Source organism: Geotrypetes seraphini, chromosome 15 (assembly GCF_902459505.1).
Source record: "Geotrypetes seraphini chromosome 15, aGeoSer1.1, whole genome shotgun sequence".
NCBI classification, from domain to species: Eukaryota; Metazoa; Chordata; class Amphibia; order Gymnophiona; family Dermophiidae; genus Geotrypetes; species Geotrypetes seraphini.
The window spans coordinates 27,913,134-27,935,519 of record NC_047098.1 but is presented as its reverse complement, the minus strand read 5'-3'; the positions used below and the strand labels follow the sequence as shown (position 1 = coordinate 27,935,519).

Here is a 22,386-nt window from a genome sequence, read left to right as displayed (position 1 = left end):
TCTCCCTGACTTCACTTCCTGTGCGCGGCACCCAGAAATGATGTCATTGGGAGAGCTGATGCGGCTGCGAGGAGCACGTCGAAGTTGTTGCTTGTGAACAACAAGAGGTATGGGAGAAGGGAAGGGGCATGCATGAAGGGATGAGTGGGATGAGGCAGAGGAGGAGGGGTGCTGGCGCCCCCATCAACAGGGCTTCAATGGGGAGTACTGCCCCCCTCGCCCCCCCCCTTACTACGCCACCGAGGGTATCCTCAAGGAGGTAGGCATTTTAAAATGTATTCTCTTCATCAGGAGCTTGGGTAGAGACTAGAGAGGCAAAGAAGAGTAGCATATAAAAAGACCAGAATGATAATGAGGGCTGCTATTGGCCCCTGCATTGAACACTAGCTTAGTGCTTCACAGCATGTTTCCCTGCTTTCTGCTTCATTGGATACCTAACTATAGTTGCTTCCTCTCCATTGCCTTATTATTATTTTTAATTAGGGTCTTTATATCCTCCGGTTTAAGCCCGTTGCGTGCTGCGCCTCCTCAAGTGACCTGCGCGAGTCTTCTTTGTTAGTTCCCCGGAACTGTTTTTCAGCGGCACCAGATTCTCTGCGCTCAGTTTCCTCGGACACATTTCACTGCCGCATTGCTCATCACCGAGTAGAGCTGCGAATGCATCCGGGTCGCTGCTATCGTTCGTCGGTATCCCTGCGTTATCTTCTGGAGAAGAGCTGATCAGTGCCCTCTGAGGATGAAACCACCAAGTTGATGGTGGTGCTGCTGCAGCAGCAGCCAATCCATTTAAAGCGTCAGCAGACTGCCATCAATGTAAGTTTTAAATTTAGGCTATTAAAAAAAACAACAACCCGTAGGTGTTAAATAACAGGGCTGCACATTTATGTTTATTATATCAAAACTCACCCTAAGTGATAGGATCTATGTAATATTAACATTTACTTCCCTTTTTACATAGTAACATAATAATTGACAGCAAATATAAACCTGAACCATCCATCCAATCTGCCCAATAGCCACATGTCTTATAAATTCATGATTATATTGGCGTTTCGGGCTACCAGACGAATGGATTTCCCCGGACATGTCCACCTTTTCGAGGAAATGTCCGGGGGTTCTGGACGGCTTTTCAAAATCTGGCACTTTGTCCAGGTTTTGAAAAGCTTCCTTTAAAAATCGCGTTGGGTGGGAAGGATATAAACTCATTCGTGGATGCAATGCAGTGACGTGTGCACGCACGGATGATGTCTGGAGGTGGAATGGGGCGGGCCTGTGAGCATGGCCATGGGTCTGGATTTTCCTTTGGTAAAATCTGGTAATCCTGTCTTTTCTTCTTTGATATTTCTGGGCCATAGACCATAGAAGTCCACCTGTTCTCCTAGGACAAGCAGGATGAGTCAGCTACATATGGGTGTTGTCCCAACAGCTCCCAATTTGTGGATAAGCTCTCCAATAGCTCAGAGAGATTTTTTTTTTTTCTCTGAGCACGTGCATTGCCCGGGCCCCACTGGGCATGCCCGAGCACTACCCATTTCCCCATGCTTCCCCCTAATCTCCAGTCTTTAGTTTCCGTCCGTTTCCATCGGTCAGATTTTCTACAGCTCTCCATTACAACTTTTCTACTCATCACCTTTGAAGATGCCTGAATCATCAAAGAAGTACCTGGGATGCAGGAGAAGGATGAATGCACTGGATCCTCATGAATTGGGTGTCCACGGATTGGATCCGGCGCACGAGGTTCCGTGTTGCTTGCATTGTGCGCACATGTCTTCGTGAGCACGCAAGCTGACCCCTGCTTACATTGTTCCTGCCTGTATCCGGGTTTTGAAAAGCTTCCTTTAAAAATCGCGTTGGGGGGGGCATAAACTCATTCATGGATGCAATGCAGTGACGTGTGCACGTGCGGATGATGTCTGGGGGTGGAATGGGGCGGGCCTGTGAGCATGGCCATGGGTCCGGATTTTCCTTTGGTAAAATCTGGTAACCCTGTCTTTTCTTCTTTGATATTTCTGGGCCATAGACCGTAGAAATCCACCTGGTACTGTCCTTAGGTTCCAACTACTGGAGTTGCCATCAAAGCTCACTCCAGCCTATCCAAATCATCTTATCATTTGCAGGATACAGACTGCAAAAAGTCTACCAAGCACTAGCCTCATGTTCCTAATTACTGGAGTTTCCGTTGAAGCCCTCCCTAGCCCATCCTAAACCAAATCGCCACATATGGGACACAGCCCCTACAAGTCTGCCCAGTACTGACCTTAGTTCATTTTATACCATTCACTTTCTAATCAGAGGTCTTCTGTGTTCATCCCACACTTTATTGGATTCCTTCACCATCTTCAAATCCACCTTCCTCCAGAGAGCATTCCAGGCATTCACCACCCTCTCTGTGAAAAAGAATTTCCTAATATTATTCCTAAGTCTACCACCCTGCAATCTCAATTCATGCCCTCTAGTTTTACCATTTTCCCTTCTCTGGAAAAGATTTGTTTTTAGCTTAATACCTTTCAAGTATTCAAACATCTGTATCATATCTCCTTTCTCTCCTCTCCTCTTGAGGGACAGAGGAGATACAAAATATCAAGGTTTGGTTATTTTGAAAGTATAACAGGTATGCGTGTTTATATTGTACCTTTTATGGTCTTCACTTGATGGCCCTTGAGGGCTGCGACAGGATTTTCCCTAATGAATATATATGAGAGAAATTGGCATGCCTACTATTTCCTGTATATTTGTTAGGGTAGGGATATCCTGAAAACCTGACCTGTTGGACCAGGAGTAAAGAGTCTATAAATGCACGTGTCTTTGTCTTTTCCTGGCTGATATTATCCATGATACCTATCTCCAGACAGTTGGTTACCCATTTTTGGTTCAGTTCCTATAACATTGGTAGAATGAACTGTTTGCCTGGCTGTCCAGTGATCTAGTCAGCAGCATTCAATCAGGCCCTGAAATTCAATGCTGGTTCCCACACATGACCCTGGCACTGAAAGGGCTGAGTTGGCCTGCCATTGTCAGTTTTTAAAAGAACGCTGACTGCCGCTGGCTGAATAGTGACTGGACAGACATGGGGGAAGCCACTGCTTGCCCTGGATTGGTAGCATGGAATGTTGCTACTATTTGGGTTTCTGCCAGGTACTGTGACATGGATTGGCCACTGTTGGAAACAGGAAACTGGGCTAGTATGGCTGTTCTTATGTCTTTTGTCAGTTCTGTATGTCTAATGTTTTTCCTATACTTCCCACTATGGGCCAGCCAAGGAGTTGCAGGGCGAGCTGAGCCTGGTGAGCACGTGGCTACGTGCGGCTAGAGGAGAGCGCTAGCAGAGGGCAGAGCGGAGGAGACAGCGAGGCCGGTGCAGGGAGGAGAACGAACCGGAGAGAGGGCTAGCAGGGCGAGAGAGGAGGGAGCAGGCAGCGGAGGAGAGAGTGGAGGCAGAGCAGAGGAGGCAGTGAAGCGGAGAGAGGACAGAGAGGGCGGCGAGTGGAGCGGAGATGGGAACTGAGTAGCGGAGCAGACCAGGAGAGAGGCAGACGGTACACGGAGAGGGGAAGAGGCGAGAGTTAGCTCCGCCTCCCCCCCCAACGTCACCAGACTAACTCCCCCCATAAAAGGGGAGGAGCCAACGAAGGAATCCACAGCGCTGGGCCAGCCAAGGAGTTGCAGGGAGAGCTGAGCCTGGTGAGCACGTAGGCTACATGCGGCTAGAGGAGAGCGCTAGCAGAAGGGCAGAGCGGAGGAGACAGCATGGCCGGTGCAGGGAGGAGAACGAATCGGAGAGAGGGCTAGCAGGGCGAGAGAGGAGGGAGCAGGCAGCGGAGGAGAGAGTGGAGGCAGAGCGGAGGAGGCAGTGAAGCGGAGAGAGGACAGAGAGGGCGGCGAGTGGAGCGGAGAGAGGAACTGAGTAGCGGAGCAGACCAGGAGAGAGGCAGACGGTACACGGAGAGGGGAAGAGGCGAGAGTTAGCTCCGCCTCCCCCCCCCGACATCACCAGACTAACTCCCCCCATAAAAGGGGAGGAGCCAACGGCGCGCAGCCGTTCGGCACGTGGCAAAGGCGAGCGGCAAAGGCGCTCGCCTTAGCGAGAGCGCCTTTGCGAAGGAGCCTTGCGAGGGAGCCAGAAACGCCAAGTAATTCACTTCTTTTCTCTTTTTCTCTTTCTCTTTTTCTCTTTTCTCTCTCTCTTACCCACAGCAGGAGCACACCAGCACTTCACGAGAGCGATGGAGGACCCAGGATCCCAGAGGTACTTTCCGGTATATTGCACAGAGTGCAATATGTACGACTACCTCCCCTTGGGAAGGTGGGAGTACATATGCAGTCGGTGTCAGGAACTGGAAAGCCTGAGGATGGAGGTCGGCAGTTTGAGGGCCAGGGTCCAGGAACTGGAGGGACTGCGCACCACAGAGGAGACGAGCTGGTCAACCAAGGACACAGACGGAGCAGGCCCCATTGTGGACCAGGTGAGGGACCTCGAGAGATTCATCGATGAGGCCTATAGGAAGGTGGAGGACCAGGACCAGCAGCTGCACAGACGGATGTCGGCAGACGAGACCCAGGATCCACAAGGCGAAACCAGGGAAGGACCTAGCGGAGGAACTACGCAAGAGAAGGAGACCGCGACTCACCGGGACCCCAAGGGAGAGACGCCGCACTACACCAAGGACACGGACCTGAGACAGAGGAGGTTGCTGAGGAAAGGGAAGTCTGCTATTGTGGTGGGAGACTCGATCTTGAGAGAGGTAGATAGTCATGTAGCTGGAGGAAGGGAGGACCGGCTAGTGACTTGTCTCCCAGGGGCCAAGACACGAGACATCACTGATAGGATCGAGCGGATCCTGGACGGAGCAGAGACAGAGGAGACTGCGGTGATAATCCACATCAGAACGAATGATGTGAGCCGGAAGAACTTCAGCATGGCCACACTGACTGACCAGTTCAGGGTCCTGGGACGAAAGCTGAAGCAGAGTACCCGGAGGATTGCATTCTCAGAGATCCTGCCTGTACCGAGAGCAGATGCAAAGAGACAAGCTGACCTCCAGGCTGTGAATGCATGGTTGAGGAGATGGTGCCAGGACGAGGGCTTCCACTTTGTGAGGAACTGGACGTCCTTCTGGGGAAAGAGTAAACTCTACCGGCGGGACGGCCTGCACCTGAGCACAGCGGGAACTAGACTACTGGCAGCCAATGTGAGAAAGGAGATCGAGAGGGCTTTAAACTGAGGAGAGGGGGAAAGCCGACAGCTGATCTGATGTTGACGCTTCGGACAACTGGTATCCAGAACAGATGCTGAACGGGATGACTGCAAGGAGGAAGTAGAGAGACCGGTGGATCTTATGATCAGACAGCGAGGGAAACATCAGGTAAAGGGAGCTTGCTGAGAGGAGACTAAGGGGCATGGAGACACAGGGGGACTGGGTGGCACGAGGGCGAAAGCTGAGGGCAATATAGGGGTGCCACAAGGCGAAGGGGATCAAACTGAGGCTCAAGGGATGATAGCCCAAGAGGGGGCAGGTAGGGCTAGAAAACCCAGAGGAAAAGCGGGGAAGTGGGGTGGCGGGAAAGTGGGGAAGCCGAAAGCTATGAGGGTAAAGGCTGATGGCAAAGCAGAAGCACAGGAAACAGGAGAACTGCCCAAAATTCAAGGGGAGGCGGCCCAGGTAAATGCGGAGATGGAGGAAAAACGACGGGACCTGCGGTGCTTATACGCAAATGCAAGAAGCCTCATAATAATAATAATAATAACTTTATTTTTCTATACCGCCATAGTCAGGCGACTTCTAGGCGGTTTACATTGTAAGAAGGCTGGACATTCAGCGAATAACAAGTACAGTACAAGATGGGTGAACTAGAGGTCATGGCCAAGGGGGAGGACCTCGATATAATTAGAATTACAGAAACATGGTGGACAGAGGAGAATCAATGGGATGTGGCGCTGCCGGGGTACAAGCTCTACAGGAGGGACAGGACCCACAAAAAGGGGGGAGGCATAGCAATATATATAAAGGACTCTATCTACTTGGTCAGGATGGATATGGCAACGAAGGCAGAGGGGCTGGAATCACTATGGATCAAATTGCCGGGAAACAAGGGTGCAGGCATAAAACTGGGGCTGTACTATCGCCCACTGGTACGCCAGAAGGAGTCGGACACGACTTGGAAACTGAACTGAGACAGGAATGCGGGACTGGAAGTGTAACAGTGATGGGGGACTTCAACTACCCGGGGATAGAATGGAGTACGGGTCACTCCAACTGCACTAGGGAAACAGGATTTGTAGAAGCTGTGAGGGACTGCTTCATGGAGCAACTAGTCAGGGAACCGACGCGAGGGGGTGCTACTCTTGACCTCATCCTAAACGGATTAGGGGGGCCTGCAAGAGAGGTAGAAGTGGGAGGACCACTAGGCAACAGTGACCACAACACGATCTGAGCTGCCTTCATTGTAGACAAATCTCTCTCATGCATATTCATTGGGGATATCCTTAAATCCTGATTGGAAGGGTGTGTCCCAAGGCCTGAGTTGAGAACCCCTGCCTTGGAATGATAGTGTCTGAGCCTAAACCCAGAAGGAAAACTGAAAAGGCCGTGATGAAGCCTGGCAGAAAAATGTGCTGTCCTTTTAAGAGAGAACGTTCCTCTTGGTTGGACCTGACAGTTGTAGAAGTTTGGTATTCCCTGCAGTTTGGTCTGATTTTGCCCCAAGATGACATAGAGGCAAGTACTCACTCTGGCAGCTTCCACCTCAGGCATGCTTCATAAGCAGCTACTAGCAAACCAATGGTTTCTTTCCTGCAAGTTGTGACTGTGGACTTTTGCTGCACCAGGTGTGCACACATTTTATGAATACTTCCACTGCATAATGTATGTCTTTTTTTCTGTTGTTTTCCCAGTTTTTTTTAAATTTTAGTATTTATATACCACTTATAGCCTAAGTGGTTCACATTCAGGTACTCAAGCATTTTTCCCTATTTGTTCCGGTGGGCTTACACTCTATCTAATGTACCTGGGGCAATGGGGGGATTAAGTGGCTTGCTCAGGGTCACAAGGAGCAGCATGGGTTTGAACCCAAAACCTCAGGGTACTGAGGCTGTAGCTCTAACCACTGTGCCACACACGCCCCATGATTAAAGGATAACCCCCCTTTATAAAACAGTAGCGTGTTTTATAGCACCAGCCGTGGTGGTAACAGCTCTGACGCTCATAAGAATTCTATAAGCATTGGAGCTGTTACCACCGTGGCCGGTGCTAAAAACTGCATTTGTTTTGTAAAAAGGGGGAGGGGGAGGGAATTAGCTGTGTATTACCACTCTTAGCTTGGCTTTGGGGGAGTGAAAGGGACATTGGGAGCTGCAAGATATGTGAGGGTACAAAAAAGAAAGCTGCGTGGATTTTATTTAGGGAAAACTTGCTTTGAGTTGTGGATGATCAGATTGTATATGTACTGGTACCAAACATTTTTTGGACATAGGGAAAATGAATGAATGCATAGAATGTTAACTGCTCTGGCTGATGTGTCGTATCACTGAGCATGACTGGCTGCAGAGAAACATAAAATAGAAGTTTCAGGTTTATTAGTATTTTGATATACCGACCATCACGTGTATCTGGTCGGTTTACAATAGTAATATAGGAGAAAATAAAATCTCTATGGAAGTAGGGGGAAGAGGGTCAAGACAAAGACTTGATTACAAGGGATACGAAACAAAGGAAAAAGAGGAGAGGGGAAGATTTGTAAATTGCATTGTATAAATAAAAATAAGGGAAGAAGGGGAGAGTAAAACAGAAGGAAAGGACAGGGTATCGCTTCCTAGAAGCGTTTTTGTTTTCCCATGTTTATTTGGGGATTCAGTTGGAGTTTTGATAAGCTTCTTTGAAAAGGAATGTCTTAAGTAGTGTCTTAAACTTATTTAAGGAATTTTCAAATCGAAGGTTTAATGGCATTGCATTCCAAAGGATGGGCGCAACATCAGAGAAAATTGTATTTCTAGTATAATAGATATTCTTAATAGGGGGGGGGACTATTAGTGGATTCTGGTTAGTGGACCTGAGGGCCCTGGATGGAGTATGTGGAGGAAGATATTTATCTAGGAGGGCTGGCTGATGAGAAGTCTTGATCTTAAAGGCTAAGAGAAGAATTTTGTAAGTTGTTCTGTAAGAAACTGGTAACCAATGGTGTGCCTTGCTTAATGAGACCAGTAGCCCACTGAACCCAGTATCTTGCCTCTGATGGTTGCAGCTCAGATCAGAGACACTATAAATTGACGTAACCTGGAATAGAGAAGGAATAGAGGACTCTTCCTTGTTTTATTTGCACTGACTAACATGGTATTCCATTTTTCACTATAGTTTTTTCTGTACTCTTTATTTTTAACCCCCCCCCCCCTTTCCAGTTACGTCTAGGATGACCACATTGACTCGTCAGGACCTGAACTTTGGACAAGGTATGACATTTATGCAGTGGGATCTCAGGATTGTGGAGTTTAAGGAGGGGGCATTAGAACTGGCACAGATACTAGCTTGCACATGTACCTAAATGACTTCAGTAATGTATGGTAGGGCATGCTAATGTGTAAGGTGCATTTACAGGGATTCTAAAATTCCTTCAGCGCTTAACTTGCCAGGGACCAAATGCACTTGTTATGTACTCCTGCTGGCAGAGGGCATGTGCTGTTTTCTCTTCTCACACGAGGCTTTTACATGTGAAAATTGTGCACTTTGGAATCCCACCAAGGATGCTTGATGTCTTTGCAGTATGTATATAATGTCCACCTCCTAAGCAGCAAAGTCTGAGCTGCAATTTGCAGTCTTATCAGACTTAAACCAGCATGACCCTGCCCACACGTGAAAAAAGGAATCAAAGGAAAAGGCTGCAGAGCTGGCCTCAATGTTATGGAAGCTGCATGACTTGAAGGAATTGATGTGCTAAATACTCTTCTTGCCTTTTTCATTTTGGCTTTCTTCCCCCTTCACAAAATATAATTTTTGGGGGGAATGGGATGGCTGCAGAGGGGGGGTTCATGCTGAATGCATTTCTTCTCTATCATCTGCAATGCAGCCCTTTTCTTCTTCCAGCACTCCTGCCAGTGAGGAAGATGTGACGGTCTGTCCCAGTTTGGCAATGCTTATGTACCCCTCTGCAGCCCTTTCACTCTTTCTGCCTGCAGCTAAGTGGGTGAATGTATATTCATTATGTTCTCTGTTTTCTTTTAGGATGCTCCTTTCGAACTTTTGCTTTCTTACAATAAGAACAATTTGTAAAATACAGTGTAGTAACTCTGTTTCATTTCCTTTCTTGGCCCACAGTTGTTGCTGACATTCTGTGTGAATTTTTAGAGGTGGCTATTCACCTCATCCTTTATGTCAGGGAAGTTTATCCCATTGGAATCTTTCAGAAGAGGAAAAAATACAATGTTCCTGTCCAGGTAAAACATACAGGGCAAGTTTTCTGCGGTCTTGAAATGACTACAGTGATTGGGTTGTTGAAAGACCCATAGCTTAGTGAAAAATGAATGGTGGTTGAGTAGATTATGAAGAAAGTGAATGATAGTGGGTGGTTGACCATTGAAGGAAGGGTAAACTGGATGCTAGCTAATCCTTCAGAATATGTTTAACATTGTCTTGTGTTCATCCCATGTGTGCTATCAGCTTGTGACTTTGTGAGATGGTTGTTTTTAAGCTGTGATTTTCATTTCATAAATTCTCTTAAGAGAGAAACAAAAAATTTTCTCATCTTCTGTTTTGATCCGGGGTTCTCAACCCAAGTCCACAGACACAACTAGCCAATCAGGTTTTCAGGATACTACTCATAATGAATATGTGTGCGTGAGAGAGAAATTTGCATCAATGAAGATAGGGACATACAAATATAACTCATGCATATTCATTGTGGGTATCCTGAAAACCTAATTGGCTAGGTGTGTCTGAAGACTGGGTTGAGAACCCCTGCTTTAGATAGAAGCATGGTTTCAACTCTTGTCAAGATAAATATATTTATTTGTTTGGGGGCAGGCATCCTATAAATGCAATTTGCTTCAGGTAATTATAACTAACTACAAAATTTAAATATTTTTTTCATTTATTCTATTAGCCCAGATGCCTCTATCCCTGTTCTTTCATGCCTAGGAACTGGAGTTTTCTCCTCAGCCTACTTTCAGCTTGACCCTGAGTTCCTGTCTTGTTTTTTTCTTAGATGTCTTGTCACCCAGAGCTGAATCGGTACATCCAAGATACTATTCACTGTGTGAAACCATTGATTGAAAAGGTAAGGTTCCTCTAACCCTAATATTAATATGCTCTATTGAAATATTTATCAGTATGCCCCACAAATTGGCCTAGCAGTATGTTGTAAAGCAGGGGTTTTGAACCCAGTCCTCGGACACAGTCAGCCAGACAGGTTTTCTGGATATCTACAATGAATATGCAGAGAGATTTGCATGCCCTATTCTATGCTATGCTATGCACATTTATCTCATGCATATTCATTGTGGGCATCATGAAAACCTGATTGGCTAGGTGTGTCCTGAGGACTGAGTTGAAAACCCCTGTATTTGAGGGATCACTTGTATAAGTGAGAAGGAAGGTAAAACAAACAAACAAACAAAAAAACTCCACAAAGTACAAAATGCTATTTTCAAAATGGGTTAACCAACACCACTGTGCATAGGAAAACCAAAGAACAGCAAAAAGAACAGAAAAAATGCTTTCCTTATCTTCACTAGCTGGTATCCTTGCTCACAGACCATTGCAATCAGGCCCACAGCTGTTCATGTTGAAATCGCGTCTCAGCTAATCCACAATGCAACAAGGCTCTTGTTTTGCCACCTAGTGGCTGCATCAGGGAAATATCCAATGCATGAAGGTTTTTTTGTGGTTTTTTCTTCTACATCTGGGCTCCTACTGTATCACCAGAACCAATGGGTTAAGGAGAATAAAGACTTGTGAATCATGCCCTATACAGGACATAATGCAGCCACAAGCTTTTCCATTTGCTTTGTCTCCAGCAGATAGTGGTGGACATTCCATTGAGGTTGCTGAACTGGTTTGGTAGCTCCTGGGCTCATCTGAAGAACTGGTCATCTAGTTGAACTTAAGTAGTCAGAGGGACATCTAGGGTCCTATAGAGGCCAGCTGCTCTCTCGAGGGACACATGATGGAGCTAGACTTAATTGGGGATCATCAGCCCCCCCCCTCCTCCCTCCCACATACAACCTTCCTTCAGAATGAAATAGCAGAAGCAATCTGGTACGGTTGATGTGCTTGGGAGCTGGAATGTTGCATTGTTGAAACTGTGTAGTCAACAGGAGGGACATTTTGCAGTCTGCTAGTATTTCCCCTCTCTTTACACACACCCAGCTCACAGGCCTGAAACACACTGGGAACAGCACAAGTTCTGAGGCTGTAAGCTGCAGCAGGCTTCCCTTTTGAATGCCCAAGAGTACAAGTTTCAGAGGTTGCTGGAGGATAATCCTAGAGGTTCCTCTCATTCATCTTTAGAAAGGCTAAGTTCAGGGACAGGGCTATTAGCTGGGCAAAATAAGTTTTTCCTACTGCTCCTGTTTATTAAAAAGGTAATCTGCTGAAGTGAGGTGTGCAGGATTACAAGGCCTCTCATTCCTCTAAAGGAATGCGGTGATGGGCTGGCAGGCTCCTCGTCAACTGGGTGGATAGGAGTAGACTATCCAGACTTTTTTGAGGAGTGAATCCAAATCAGTACGACTAATAGGTCTTGGACCTGATGAGAAGAGGCTATATGTTCGAATTTGCCCACCATCTCACAGATTTATTTATATGTCTTTCTATTTAGTGCCATCCTTTGCAAAGGTGGTGGTTCCTGTACCAAGAAAAGAGTCGGGCACAGGCCACTATTCGATTAATTTTTGTCACGCCAAAGAAGGAAGGCTCCTTGGATCCAACCTCAGTTTGAAAGAAGTAAATCAAATGCTTTATATTCCATGCGTTTCAAGAGGGAAATCAAGGTTGGGGACCTTGGGTATCAAAGAAGCTTTCCTCTGTATTCTGATTTGGGAACCACACTGTAGTACCTGATATTCATGATGTTAGGTCATCAGTGTTGATTTTAGACTGTTGCATTTGGCTTGGCAATAACCCCACAAACCTTTTCTTTTTTTTTTTTTTAATTTTTTTATTTATCAAATTTTTACATTTTATAAATCAAGTATCCACTTGTACAGAAAGTTGAAGAAAAGCAGGAAAATAATACTCATAGGTAAAATACATAATAATCAAATCAAATAAAAATAAATGTTTAGCTTAAATTCAGCTCAAGTCCTCTAAATTAGATCCAAGAAGGATAAGGCGGACATATTAACAAATGCTAACAAATATCAATTCAAATATTAGGAAAACAAAATCCCTTAGCTGAGGAAGGATATCATTTATTCAATTGCACTTCACTTTAGTTTCCCTTCATCCAGTCGAGTTCCTGCCAGAAAGGCTGTCAACTGGAATGGCTCAAAGAATATATATTTTTCATATGGTATTGTATTACACATTTACAAGGGTGCCGTAGAAAGAAAGTCCCTCCAAGAGATGTAACTCCTGGCTTCATCAAAAGAAATTCTCGCCTTCTTCTTTGAGTGTCCCGTGCCAAATCTGGAAACATTAAAATTTTATATCCAAGAAATTCTTTCATTTTATTTCTAAAGAACAGTCTAAGCAACCAATTTTTATCTGGTGCAAGAGCCACAGTAAGAAGCAATGTTGCCGGAGATCAGCTTCTCTGTCCGAGAGTTCCAGCATTGCTGAAACATTAAGTGGTTGATTATCCTCCTGTGGTTTAGATGGTGATTTAATAACTTTCACTGGCAAATAATATACTTGAGTAAGTGGTGGTAATGTATCCTCTGGAATACCTAGAATCTCCAACATATAGCGTTTCAACATATCCCTAGGTGTCACCGAGACTATCCTAGGAAAATTAATCAGTCGGAGCCACAAACTAGAGAATGACACGGTGGCGGTTTACCCGCGGCCACCGCATTTTAGCCGCGGGTCACCTGCCGAAAACGGGGAAGAAAAGTAGCAGTCGCTGCGGCGACGGGGACAAGGCCATTCACTGCCCGCGGGGCGGTGAATGGTCTTGTCTCCGCAGTGAGGTATCAAGGATCGCGCGGTCCCCGCAGCCACTGCCCGCCCGCCCGTAGCATTTAGCCAGCTCCCTCCCTCCACCTCACCTTAAATTTCGAGTTTTCCGGCTTCCTTTTTTCTGAGCCGCACGTGTTCAAAAATCCGTGCACGCTCAGCTGCGCGAGTCAATCAATCTTCTCCTCTGACGCAACCGGAAACAGGAAGTTGCAGGAGAGGAGAAGTTTGATTGACTCGCGCAGCCGCGCGTGCACGGATTTTTGAACGCGTGCGGCTAGGGAAAAAGGAAGCCGGCAAACTCGGAACGAATATAAGGTGAGGTGGAGGGAGGGTGGGGGCTGCTGGACCATTCTTCATTACTTTGCCATACTAATTCCATTCTATGTTAGGTGCCACGGACTCAGATTCGAGTCCTAGCGATGATGAGTTAAAGATCCCAAAAGAAGCCAACTTCTAAATCCAGTGGTTAGAGCTACACTACACTCCTTGTGACCCTGGGCAAGTCACTTAATCCCTATTGCTTCCGACACAATGGGCAGTTCCAAAGACCAAGACTGGCCAGTGTCAAAGACAGGATGCTGAGCTTGATAGACCCTTAGTCTCCACTGTTTTTAGTGATCAACAAAGTTCTATGTTTCTATAATCACCCTAATTCTGTTATCATTGGACTAGATATTCAAAATGATTTAAATGGCCAGGACAGGCTCCTGGCTGTTCAAATCATCTGTCCAGGGCTAACCAGGCATTTTCAATCTTCATGTTCAGCCCAAATGGTGTCACACAATTCAGCAAAAATACCCAATGTTGTTCCTCATAATTTAAATATTGCTCCTAGAAGGAACAACATTGGGTATTTTTGCAAATGGAAGTTGGAGGGTTAATTCCCTTGAAACAGCCAATTGAGTGAAACATGAATTCATGCTGGGACACAAGATAGGTTGAATTTGTTTTGAATTTAAAAAGAAAAATGATCAATGAAGAATACTATAATGGCAAGAAAATATAATGATAAAACAGCAACTAATTTTGCCTATTTTTATATATTAAAAAAGTACTACATAAGGTGAATGTCCATATTGCTGTCTGTTGTTCTGCTGAGCACTGGCATTGAAACAGCAAAATGCATTTATTGCATACTTGTCCTCTTCGGAAACATTATGGTGGTATATTACCGTATTTTCACGCATATAACGCGCGCATTATACGCGTTTTTACCTACCGCGCATACCCCTCGCGCGTTATATGCGTGAGCGCGGTATACAAAAGTTTTAAAACATAGTTCCCACCCCGCCCGACGCCCGATTCACCCTCCCAGCAGGACCACTCGCACCCCCACCCCGAACGACCACTCGCACGCGCTCCCACCCGCACCCGCATCCACGATCGGAGCAAGAGGGAGCCCAAGCCCTCTTGCCCGGCCGACTCCCCGACGTCCGATACATCCCCCCCCCCGGCAGGACCACTCGCACCCCCACCCCGAACGACCGCTCGCACGCGCTCCCACCCGCACCCGCATCCACGATCGGAGCAAGAGGGAGCCCAAGCCCTCTTGCCCGGCCGACTCCCCGACGTCCGATACATCCCCCCCCCCCCGGCAGGACCACTCGCACCCCCACCCCGAACGACCGCTCGCACGCGCTCCCACCCGCACCCGCATCCACGATCGGAGCAAGAGGGAGCCCAAGCCCTCTTGCCCGGCCGACTCCCCGACGTCCGATACATCCCCCCCCCCGGCAGGACCACTCGCACCCCCACCCCGAAGGACCGCCGACTTCCCGACAATATCGGGCCAGAAGGGAGCCCAAACCCTCCTGGCCACGGTGACCCCCTAACCCCACCCCGCACTACATTACGGGCAGGAGGGATCCCAGGCCCTCCTGCCCTCGACGCAAACCCCTCTCCCCCCCAACGACCGTCCCCCCCCAAGAACCTCCGACCGCCCCCCAGCCGACCTGCGATCCCCCTGGCGACCCCCACGACCCCCCCACCCCCCTTCCCCGTACCTTTGGTAGTTGGCCGGACAGACGGGAGCCAAACCCGCCTGTCCGGCAGGCAGCCAACGAAGGAATGAGGCCAGATTGGCCCATCCATCCTAAAGCTCCGCCTACTGGTGGGGCCTAAGGCGCGTGGGCCAATCAGAATAGGCCCTGGAGCCTTAGGTCCCACCTGGGGGCGCGGCCTGAGGCACATGGTCGGGTTGGGCCCATGTGCCTCAGGCCGCGCCCCCAGGTGGGACCTAAGGCTCCAGGGCCTATTCTGATTGGCCCACGCGCCTTAGGCCCCACCAGTAGGCGGAGCTTTAGGATGGATGGGCCAATCCGGCCTCATTCCTTCGTTGGCTGCCTGCCGGACAGGCGGGTTTGGCTCCCGTCTGTCCGGCCAACTACCAAAGGTACGGGGAAGGGGGGTGGGGGGGTCGTGGGGGTCGCCAGGGGGGTCGCGGGTCGGCTGGGGGGGCGGTCGGAGGTTCTTGGGGGGGGCGGTCGTTGGGGGGGAGGGGGGTTTGCGTCGAGGGCAGGAGGGCCTGGGATCCCTCCTGCCCGTAATGTAGTGCGGGGTGGGGTTAGGGGGTCGCCGTGGCCAGGAGGGTTTGGGCTCCCTTCTGGCCCAACTACCAAAGGTACGGGGAAGGGGGGTGGGGGGGTCGTGGGGGTCGCCAGGGTGGTCGCGGGTCGGCTGGGGGGGCGGTCGTTGGGGGGAGGGGGGTTTGCGTCGAGGGCAGGAGGGCCTGGGATCCCTCCTGCCCGTAATGTAGTGCGGGGTGGGGTTAGGGGGTCGCCGTGGCCAGGAGGATTTGGGCTCCCTCCTGGCCCGATATTGTTGGGGAATCGGCGGTCCTTCGGGGGGAGGGATGTATCGGACGTCGGGGGGGGGGCATCAGGCTTTCAGGATGGGGACAGACCTTCAAGGGGGGACAGTGCACGGAAGTCAGGGGGGGTGAACGGAGAGTCGGGACAGCGCACGGAAAGTCAGGGCAGTGCACGGAAGTCAGGGGGGGGTGAACGGAGAGTCGGGACAGCACACGGAAAGTCGGGGCAGTGCACGGAAGTCAGGGGGGGGTGAACGGAGAGTCGGGACAGCGCACGGAGAGGCGGGGCAGTGCACGGAAGTCAGGGGGGTGAACGGAGAGTCGGGCAGCATGCGCGGTATAATCGTGAGCGCGTTATACCAAAGTTTTTGTGCTTATCATCGTGATTTCTGCGCGCTATACACGTGTGCGCGTTTTATACGGGTGCGTGTTATTTGCGTGAAAATACGGTAGTTGTGTTAATAAAAATTTATAAACAAAGCCCTGCCAGCTGAACATCTCTTTCTCTAGTTCAGCAGCAGGAACTTTGATTTATAAGAATGGAATACGCTAAATATTAGGCTTATATGGATGCTGCGGGGACGGTGACGGAGCGGTGAATGGGATGGCAGTGGCGGTGACGGGGCGGTGAAAGGGATGGCAGGGGCGGTGAATGGAATGGCGGTGACGGGGCAGTGCAGAGGATGGTGGGCCGGGGACGGGGCGGTGACGGGGACAGATTTTTTCCCCGTGTCATTCTCTACCACAAACCTTTTCTAAGTGCAACGTGGTGGTGGTCACAGACCTTCATAGAGAAGGTGTGTTGGTGCATCTAAACAATTGGCTCATCAGAGTGAAGCTGGAAGAGGAAAGCCTGCAAAAGACTACTTGAGTGGTCCAAATGTTGCTCTCCTGGAAACTGATGATTCATCCCAGTGATGACAAGTTGGAAACTTCTCAGTGCAGCAAATATCTGGGGGCACTAGACAACAGCAAGTCAGGGAAGGTGTTTCCTAGCAGAGGATGATCAAGCTAATATTCTCCTACATCACAGTCGTCTCACTTAGCTAAACTAAACCGTAAGTTGGTATACCGCATCATCTCCATAAAGATAGAGCTCGGCACGGTTTACAGGTATATTCAATAAATGAGGGAAGGACATAATAAGAAATTAGAGATTATGAAGAGGATAGCTAGCTTTACATTTTAAATAGATAGCTTTACGTTTTGGAGAAAAGCCAGGTTTTCAGATGCTTTCGGAATAATTGGAATGAGCCTAGGTTCAGCAGCGGGGCAGGGAGGTTATTCCAAATCTCAGTGAATTTGAAGAAAAGGGATTTCCCTAATTTACCTGCATACATGACACCTTTTAACGAGGGGAAAGATAGTTTGAGTTTGTGGGCAGATCTGGTAGTGTCAGGTCTTGAAGAATTCCAGGATAATGGAATTAGGGGAGGAAGAATGCCATGTAGGATCTTGAATATTAGGCAGGTACATTTAAAGTGAATCCTAGAAATCCCCGGAAGCCAGTGAAGTTTTGACAGAAGCGGGGAAACATGGTCGAATTTGCTTTTTGCGAAGATCAGCCTAGCCGCAGTGTTCTGGATCCGCTGAAGTCTTTGAAGATTTTTATTGGTTAGACTTAGATAGATGGAATTACAATAGTCCAGTCTGGAAAGAATGATTGACAGCAAAATGTTGTTGGCGGAAGCAGGATCTCACTTTCCTCAACATGTGAAGACTAAAAAAACATTTACTGATACTCCTCTTTAATTTACCTCCCTTTTCGTTTTAATCCTGTTTTTTTCCCTTAAGACATTGTAAACGTCCCTGCCCTTGTTTGCCAATTTGTGTCATGTATTTGTTAACCAGTCTTTACTATTCCCTGTTTTGTTTTTATTGGATTTAAATTATTCCCTGCTGTTTTTACATTTTGTAAACCGCTTTGACTTTATTTGTCAGTAATGACGGTATATCAAATAAAATAACTAACTGTAACTGCAGGGTCAGGTCCATATACCCCTAGTGAGGAAGATGCCTTACGTTGTGGTTGAACTCTTACAATCTGGCAAAAGGTGTGAAATTGGAGAATTCTGATTCAGATGTTCAAATACTTTAAAGGTATTAAATTGGAACAAAATCTTTTCCAGAGAAAGGAAAATGGTAAAAACCAGAGGACATAATTTGAGGTTGAGGGGTGGTAGACTCAAGAGTAATGTAAGGAAATTCTTCTTTATGGAGAGGGTGGTGGATGCCTGGAATGCGCTCCTGAGGGAGGTGGTGGAGAGGGAAATGGTGACTGAGATCAAAAAAGCGTGGGATGAACACAGAGGATCTAGAATCAGAAAATAATGGCATATATTGAAGAACTAAGGCCAGTACTGGGCAGAGTTGCACGGTCTGTGTCCGTATATAGCCATTTGGTTGAGGATGGGCAGGAGTGAGCTTTGACAGAGACTTCAGTAGATGGAAACTAAGCACAGTACCAGGCAGAGCTTTGGGTTCTGGCCCAGAAATAGCTAAGAAAAAGGAAAATTTAAATCAATAATTTAAAGAGAGGGTAAGGTTGGGCAGACTGGATGGACCATTCGGGTCTTTATCTGCCGTCATTTACTATGTTTTATGTAAATAACTGGAGACTTGGTGGCTTCATGTTGTAGTATATAGGGCAAGACTTGCACATCTTTGTTCTCTGTCTCCTTCTGCTGGCTGAGGGATAGTGTAACCCATTGGCTCTGGTCTGGTGGGACTCAAACAAATTAGCTGGTAAGACCAAAGTTTTGCATTGTGAGGTGTTCCGTGCATATACCACATTGACTCTCTTGTCTCTATTTCTGCTTACAGAATGATGTGGAGAAAGTAGTGGTGGTGATTTTGGATAAAGAGCATCACCCAGTGGAAAGATTTGTCTTTGAGATCACACAACCACCACTACTGTCTGTTAGGTAAACTCATTCATTCTGTAAATTCCCAATCCTGCTGCTTTCACTTATTATACAGACAAGATTTATAGTGCTGATTCAGTCCATATAAAGAGAGAGCTATGCATTTGGGCTGGTTTTGCTTGCACTGCTCATACTTTTCTCACTCTTTGTCAGTGGCACTTTTCTCCACCAGTGGCCATACTTACAGCCACTGTTTCCTGTGTTGCTGCAGTATGTTAGAAGAATCAACTGTTTGTATTGATGGGGTGGATGAGAGGGTTCCAAGGCAAAAATGGCAATACAGTAGAAGGTTAAAAGACAGCAGGGGGTTGGGGGAGATAGACACTGAAGCACCAGAAAACATTTGGAGACATTGACTTCGAGAGGGAAGAGAAAGTGGGAAAAAGAAAAATCATGGAGGAAAGACTTACAGTAAGAACAAAAGAACAAGTAATATTCAAAAAACTGGTTAGAAAAATGTACTTTATCGAAAAACACAACTATGCTCCTTTAATAAACTTGGCATTTCCATGCCATTAATGTACAATAGGTGAGCCTTTTTCAAATGAAGGAAAACTCCAGCTGAAGTTAAGTTATAGGCTCAGAAGTAATTTAAGGATATACTGTTGTACAAAAAGGGTGATAGACACATGGAATAGTCTCTAGGGCTGGCCATCTGCTTTGATATGAACTGAGGAATTGGAGGACAGCTCAGAGATGGGAGGCAGAGCAAAAGAATGCTAATGAGGCTCTACAAAATTTCTCGTGGGAATAGATTGGCTACCCGAAGGGTCAGGAATAATGTGTCTGTCTACTAGAAAGAAGATTACTGAGGTAAGAACCTAATCTTTCCTTTATACACAGATTGTAAACTTTAAAAATTATCACAGACCCCCCCCCCCCCATTCAAACTACTGTAAAAACTAGGGGTTTTAGTGTATGGGTGGCACTCATTCATGTGTGATTCTTTACACTGTTTGTCTCTCTGTGGTTTTGCAGCTCAGACTCTCTGCTCTCGCATGTGGAACAATTACTGCGGGCACTCATTTTAAAGATCAGTGTCTGTGATGCAGTGCTGGATAACAACCCTCCAGGTAGGGCACAAGGCTGACCTTTCACCAAAGTTTTACTCGAGCCATTCACCAGTAAATCTTTGTTTAAGAGCTGTGCATAGTAAATGACTGAACTGTATAAAAATTAAAGCTGTCCAATGATGTTACTTCCTAGTTTATTAGTGTATGTTTGAATGAGTATTTAATCTGGGCCGCTGTCTTTGTATTTCTTCAGGGTGCACCTTCACTTTATTAGTTCATACCAGGGAAGCAGCTGCAAGAAATATGGAGAAAATTCAAGTTATTAAGGTAAATAACAATTTACCACTTGTAAGGTGTTGTAATTATTAAAGTAAGTCTGTATTTCTCCTCTTCACATCTTCATTGTGAGGACCTGGAAAGGTGACAAGAAGCAGCCTGGGGCAAGGTAAGTCTGGAAGGAATTTGGGAAGGTGGTATGAAATGCTGACTATGGAGAACAAAGGAAAGGGAACAGAAACCCCACATAAAGTGGGAGTGAGAGAGAACACGTCAACCTTGAGACAATTTTTTTTCTATGAACTCAAAATAAAATACATGTAAAAACACGAATAAAAAGTCCTATAAGCAAAGTCCTTATTGTGGAAGGATCCAGTTGATAACCTGACATGGTCCATGTTTCAGCCTCCAGGTGAAGTTCCGCCTCAGGAGTGTGGTAATAGGTCCACTAGGTGTCACTCCACTGCTGGTAATATGAACTTTAAAATAATACTGCTTGTAATGTATGCAGGACTCATAAAGCAGCCAAAAGCTCAAAAACAGAGTATGCAAAGGTCTCCTGAAGCAATCCATATGTCCACTGCTTAAGATTCCAAGGAGAGGAGCAGTGGCAGTAAGTCAGCAGACTCCTTCAGACTGTTTGGGTTTAAGCAGGAGATGGTAGGAGTTACCAAAGGGGCAATTAAATTGTGGTAGCCAAGCCTTCATAGCAATATTGCTTTTTGATTTTTATGCCTGTGTCAGGGGCTGTTGGTTTACGACTTTCTCAGAAATGGTCATAATCATAGCCTGATTAAGAAAGCGCATGCAGTAGAGTTAGACATCGCTCATCCTCAACTCTCCACTCGTTCAGTTTTCTGTTTGTGTTGTGATGCTAGGATTTCCCCTGGATCGTTGCTGATGAACAAGATATGCACATGCATGAGCCTCGACTAATACCTCTCAAGACTATGACATCAGATATTCTTAAGGTGAGAAACCTACATGGGCTAGGCATACCAATGTAAGTGCCTAACTTTAGGAAGACTTTATAGAATTTGGGGGGTGTATGAATATATACTATAGTGTTAGAAGCAGAGTCAGTAACCAATTTCCTCTTTGCCTTGCTACTGAACAGCAATAGCATTAATACAAATTACACAAATACACACTGAAGGACAAATATAGCATGGGTAGCAACAGCAGAGGCTTCCCACACACAGTCCGTGTTCAGCACAGGTTTGCAAGCTTTACATATAGTCTTTCTTCAACCTTGAGCACTATTTGCATTTTGAGCAGGTTAAAGTATGAGGGTAATTCGCTCAATCAATAGCAGTTCTGCTGAAATGTTTAGTAAATGCTGTGGTTCTTGTCTTGTATTCTAGATGCAGCTTTATGTGGAAGAGCGAGCCCAGAAGTGTGCCTGATTATTCTTCTACCTCGTCAGACTTCCCATGTCTCATCACCTTTTTACTTCATCTGGAAGTCTTTCTACCTGTAAAATGATTTTGTTGCTTATTGGCACCGACTGCAACTCTGGATGGGACTTATATAGTTGTCTTTGGACTTGGGATTAGGATTTAAGGATTGTTGCATTTTAATTTTGTAAATGAGCCCTTTACTCATGGGCTCCAGGAGCCTGTGATTTTTGAAACCACATTTTAAAAATTCAGTCCCCTTTTTAAAATCTATATTTAAGATCTTTGTAATTGCTTAATATTGCAACACTAGGTGATGGGTTTCTGGTGTCTGCTACAGACCCATAAATACTTGCTCAAAAGCACAGCTTAAAATATTTAATAAAAACACAGTCCATGTCTGAACTGCTCCTACTCACTTCAAACCAATCCTCAGATTGATCCAGTAGAAACACAGAATTGGATCTCATATTTTTAAATATATCTAAAAAGTAATAAAACCTCAGACAACTTATGCCACAAAACACTCACTTGCACTATTACTGTTATTTTTTTTAATATATTTTTTCAATGTTCTTTATACTGTATATGTATATTTTGAAATGAAGGAGGAAAAACCTCAGAAGACAGCTTAGGGACTATAAACAGTGCATGCACTATTTAGTATTAATTCATATCACTGTCAAAAACATCCTCTTTCCATTTAAAACATGAAAAACAAAGTGAAAAATGCAGCTATAAATTGCATAGATTAGGTCTGCCTGCTGGTGGCTAGTGTTTCGCAATAAACTGCTGCATGAGGGATTCTTTAGGGACTGATGACTCTTTTCATATGTGCAACTAGTGTTTTGTGACACTTGC

At 46.4% G+C, this 22,386-nt stretch overlaps 1 protein-coding gene across 3 annotated transcripts; it reads left to right on the top strand.

Moving 5' to 3' along the window:
- On the top strand, positions 1–21,926 carry MAD2L2 (mitotic arrest deficient 2 like 2). 3 transcript variants are annotated; one of them, XM_033921321.1, is made up of 9 exons: positions 1–107; positions 8,393–8,443; positions 9,306–9,424; positions 10,192–10,263; positions 18,739–18,839; positions 19,818–19,912; positions 20,106–20,179; positions 21,007–21,099; positions 21,493–21,926. In XM_033921321.1, exons 2-9 carry the CDS (start codon positions 8,404–8,406, stop codon positions 21,532–21,534), a joined length of 636 nt encoding a protein of 211 aa, XP_033777212.1. In that variant the 5' UTR covers positions 1–107; positions 8,393–8,403; the 3' UTR covers positions 21,535–21,926. The 3 variants fall into 3 exon arrangements, with proteins under 3 accessions (XP_033777212.1, XP_033777214.1, XP_033777211.1); XM_033921323.1 differs by lacking the exon at positions 1–107 and adding an exon at positions 132–259; XM_033921320.1 differs by lacking the exon at positions 1–107 and adding an exon at positions 403–813.
- The last annotated feature ends 460 nt before the right edge of the window (positions 21,927–22,386 follow it).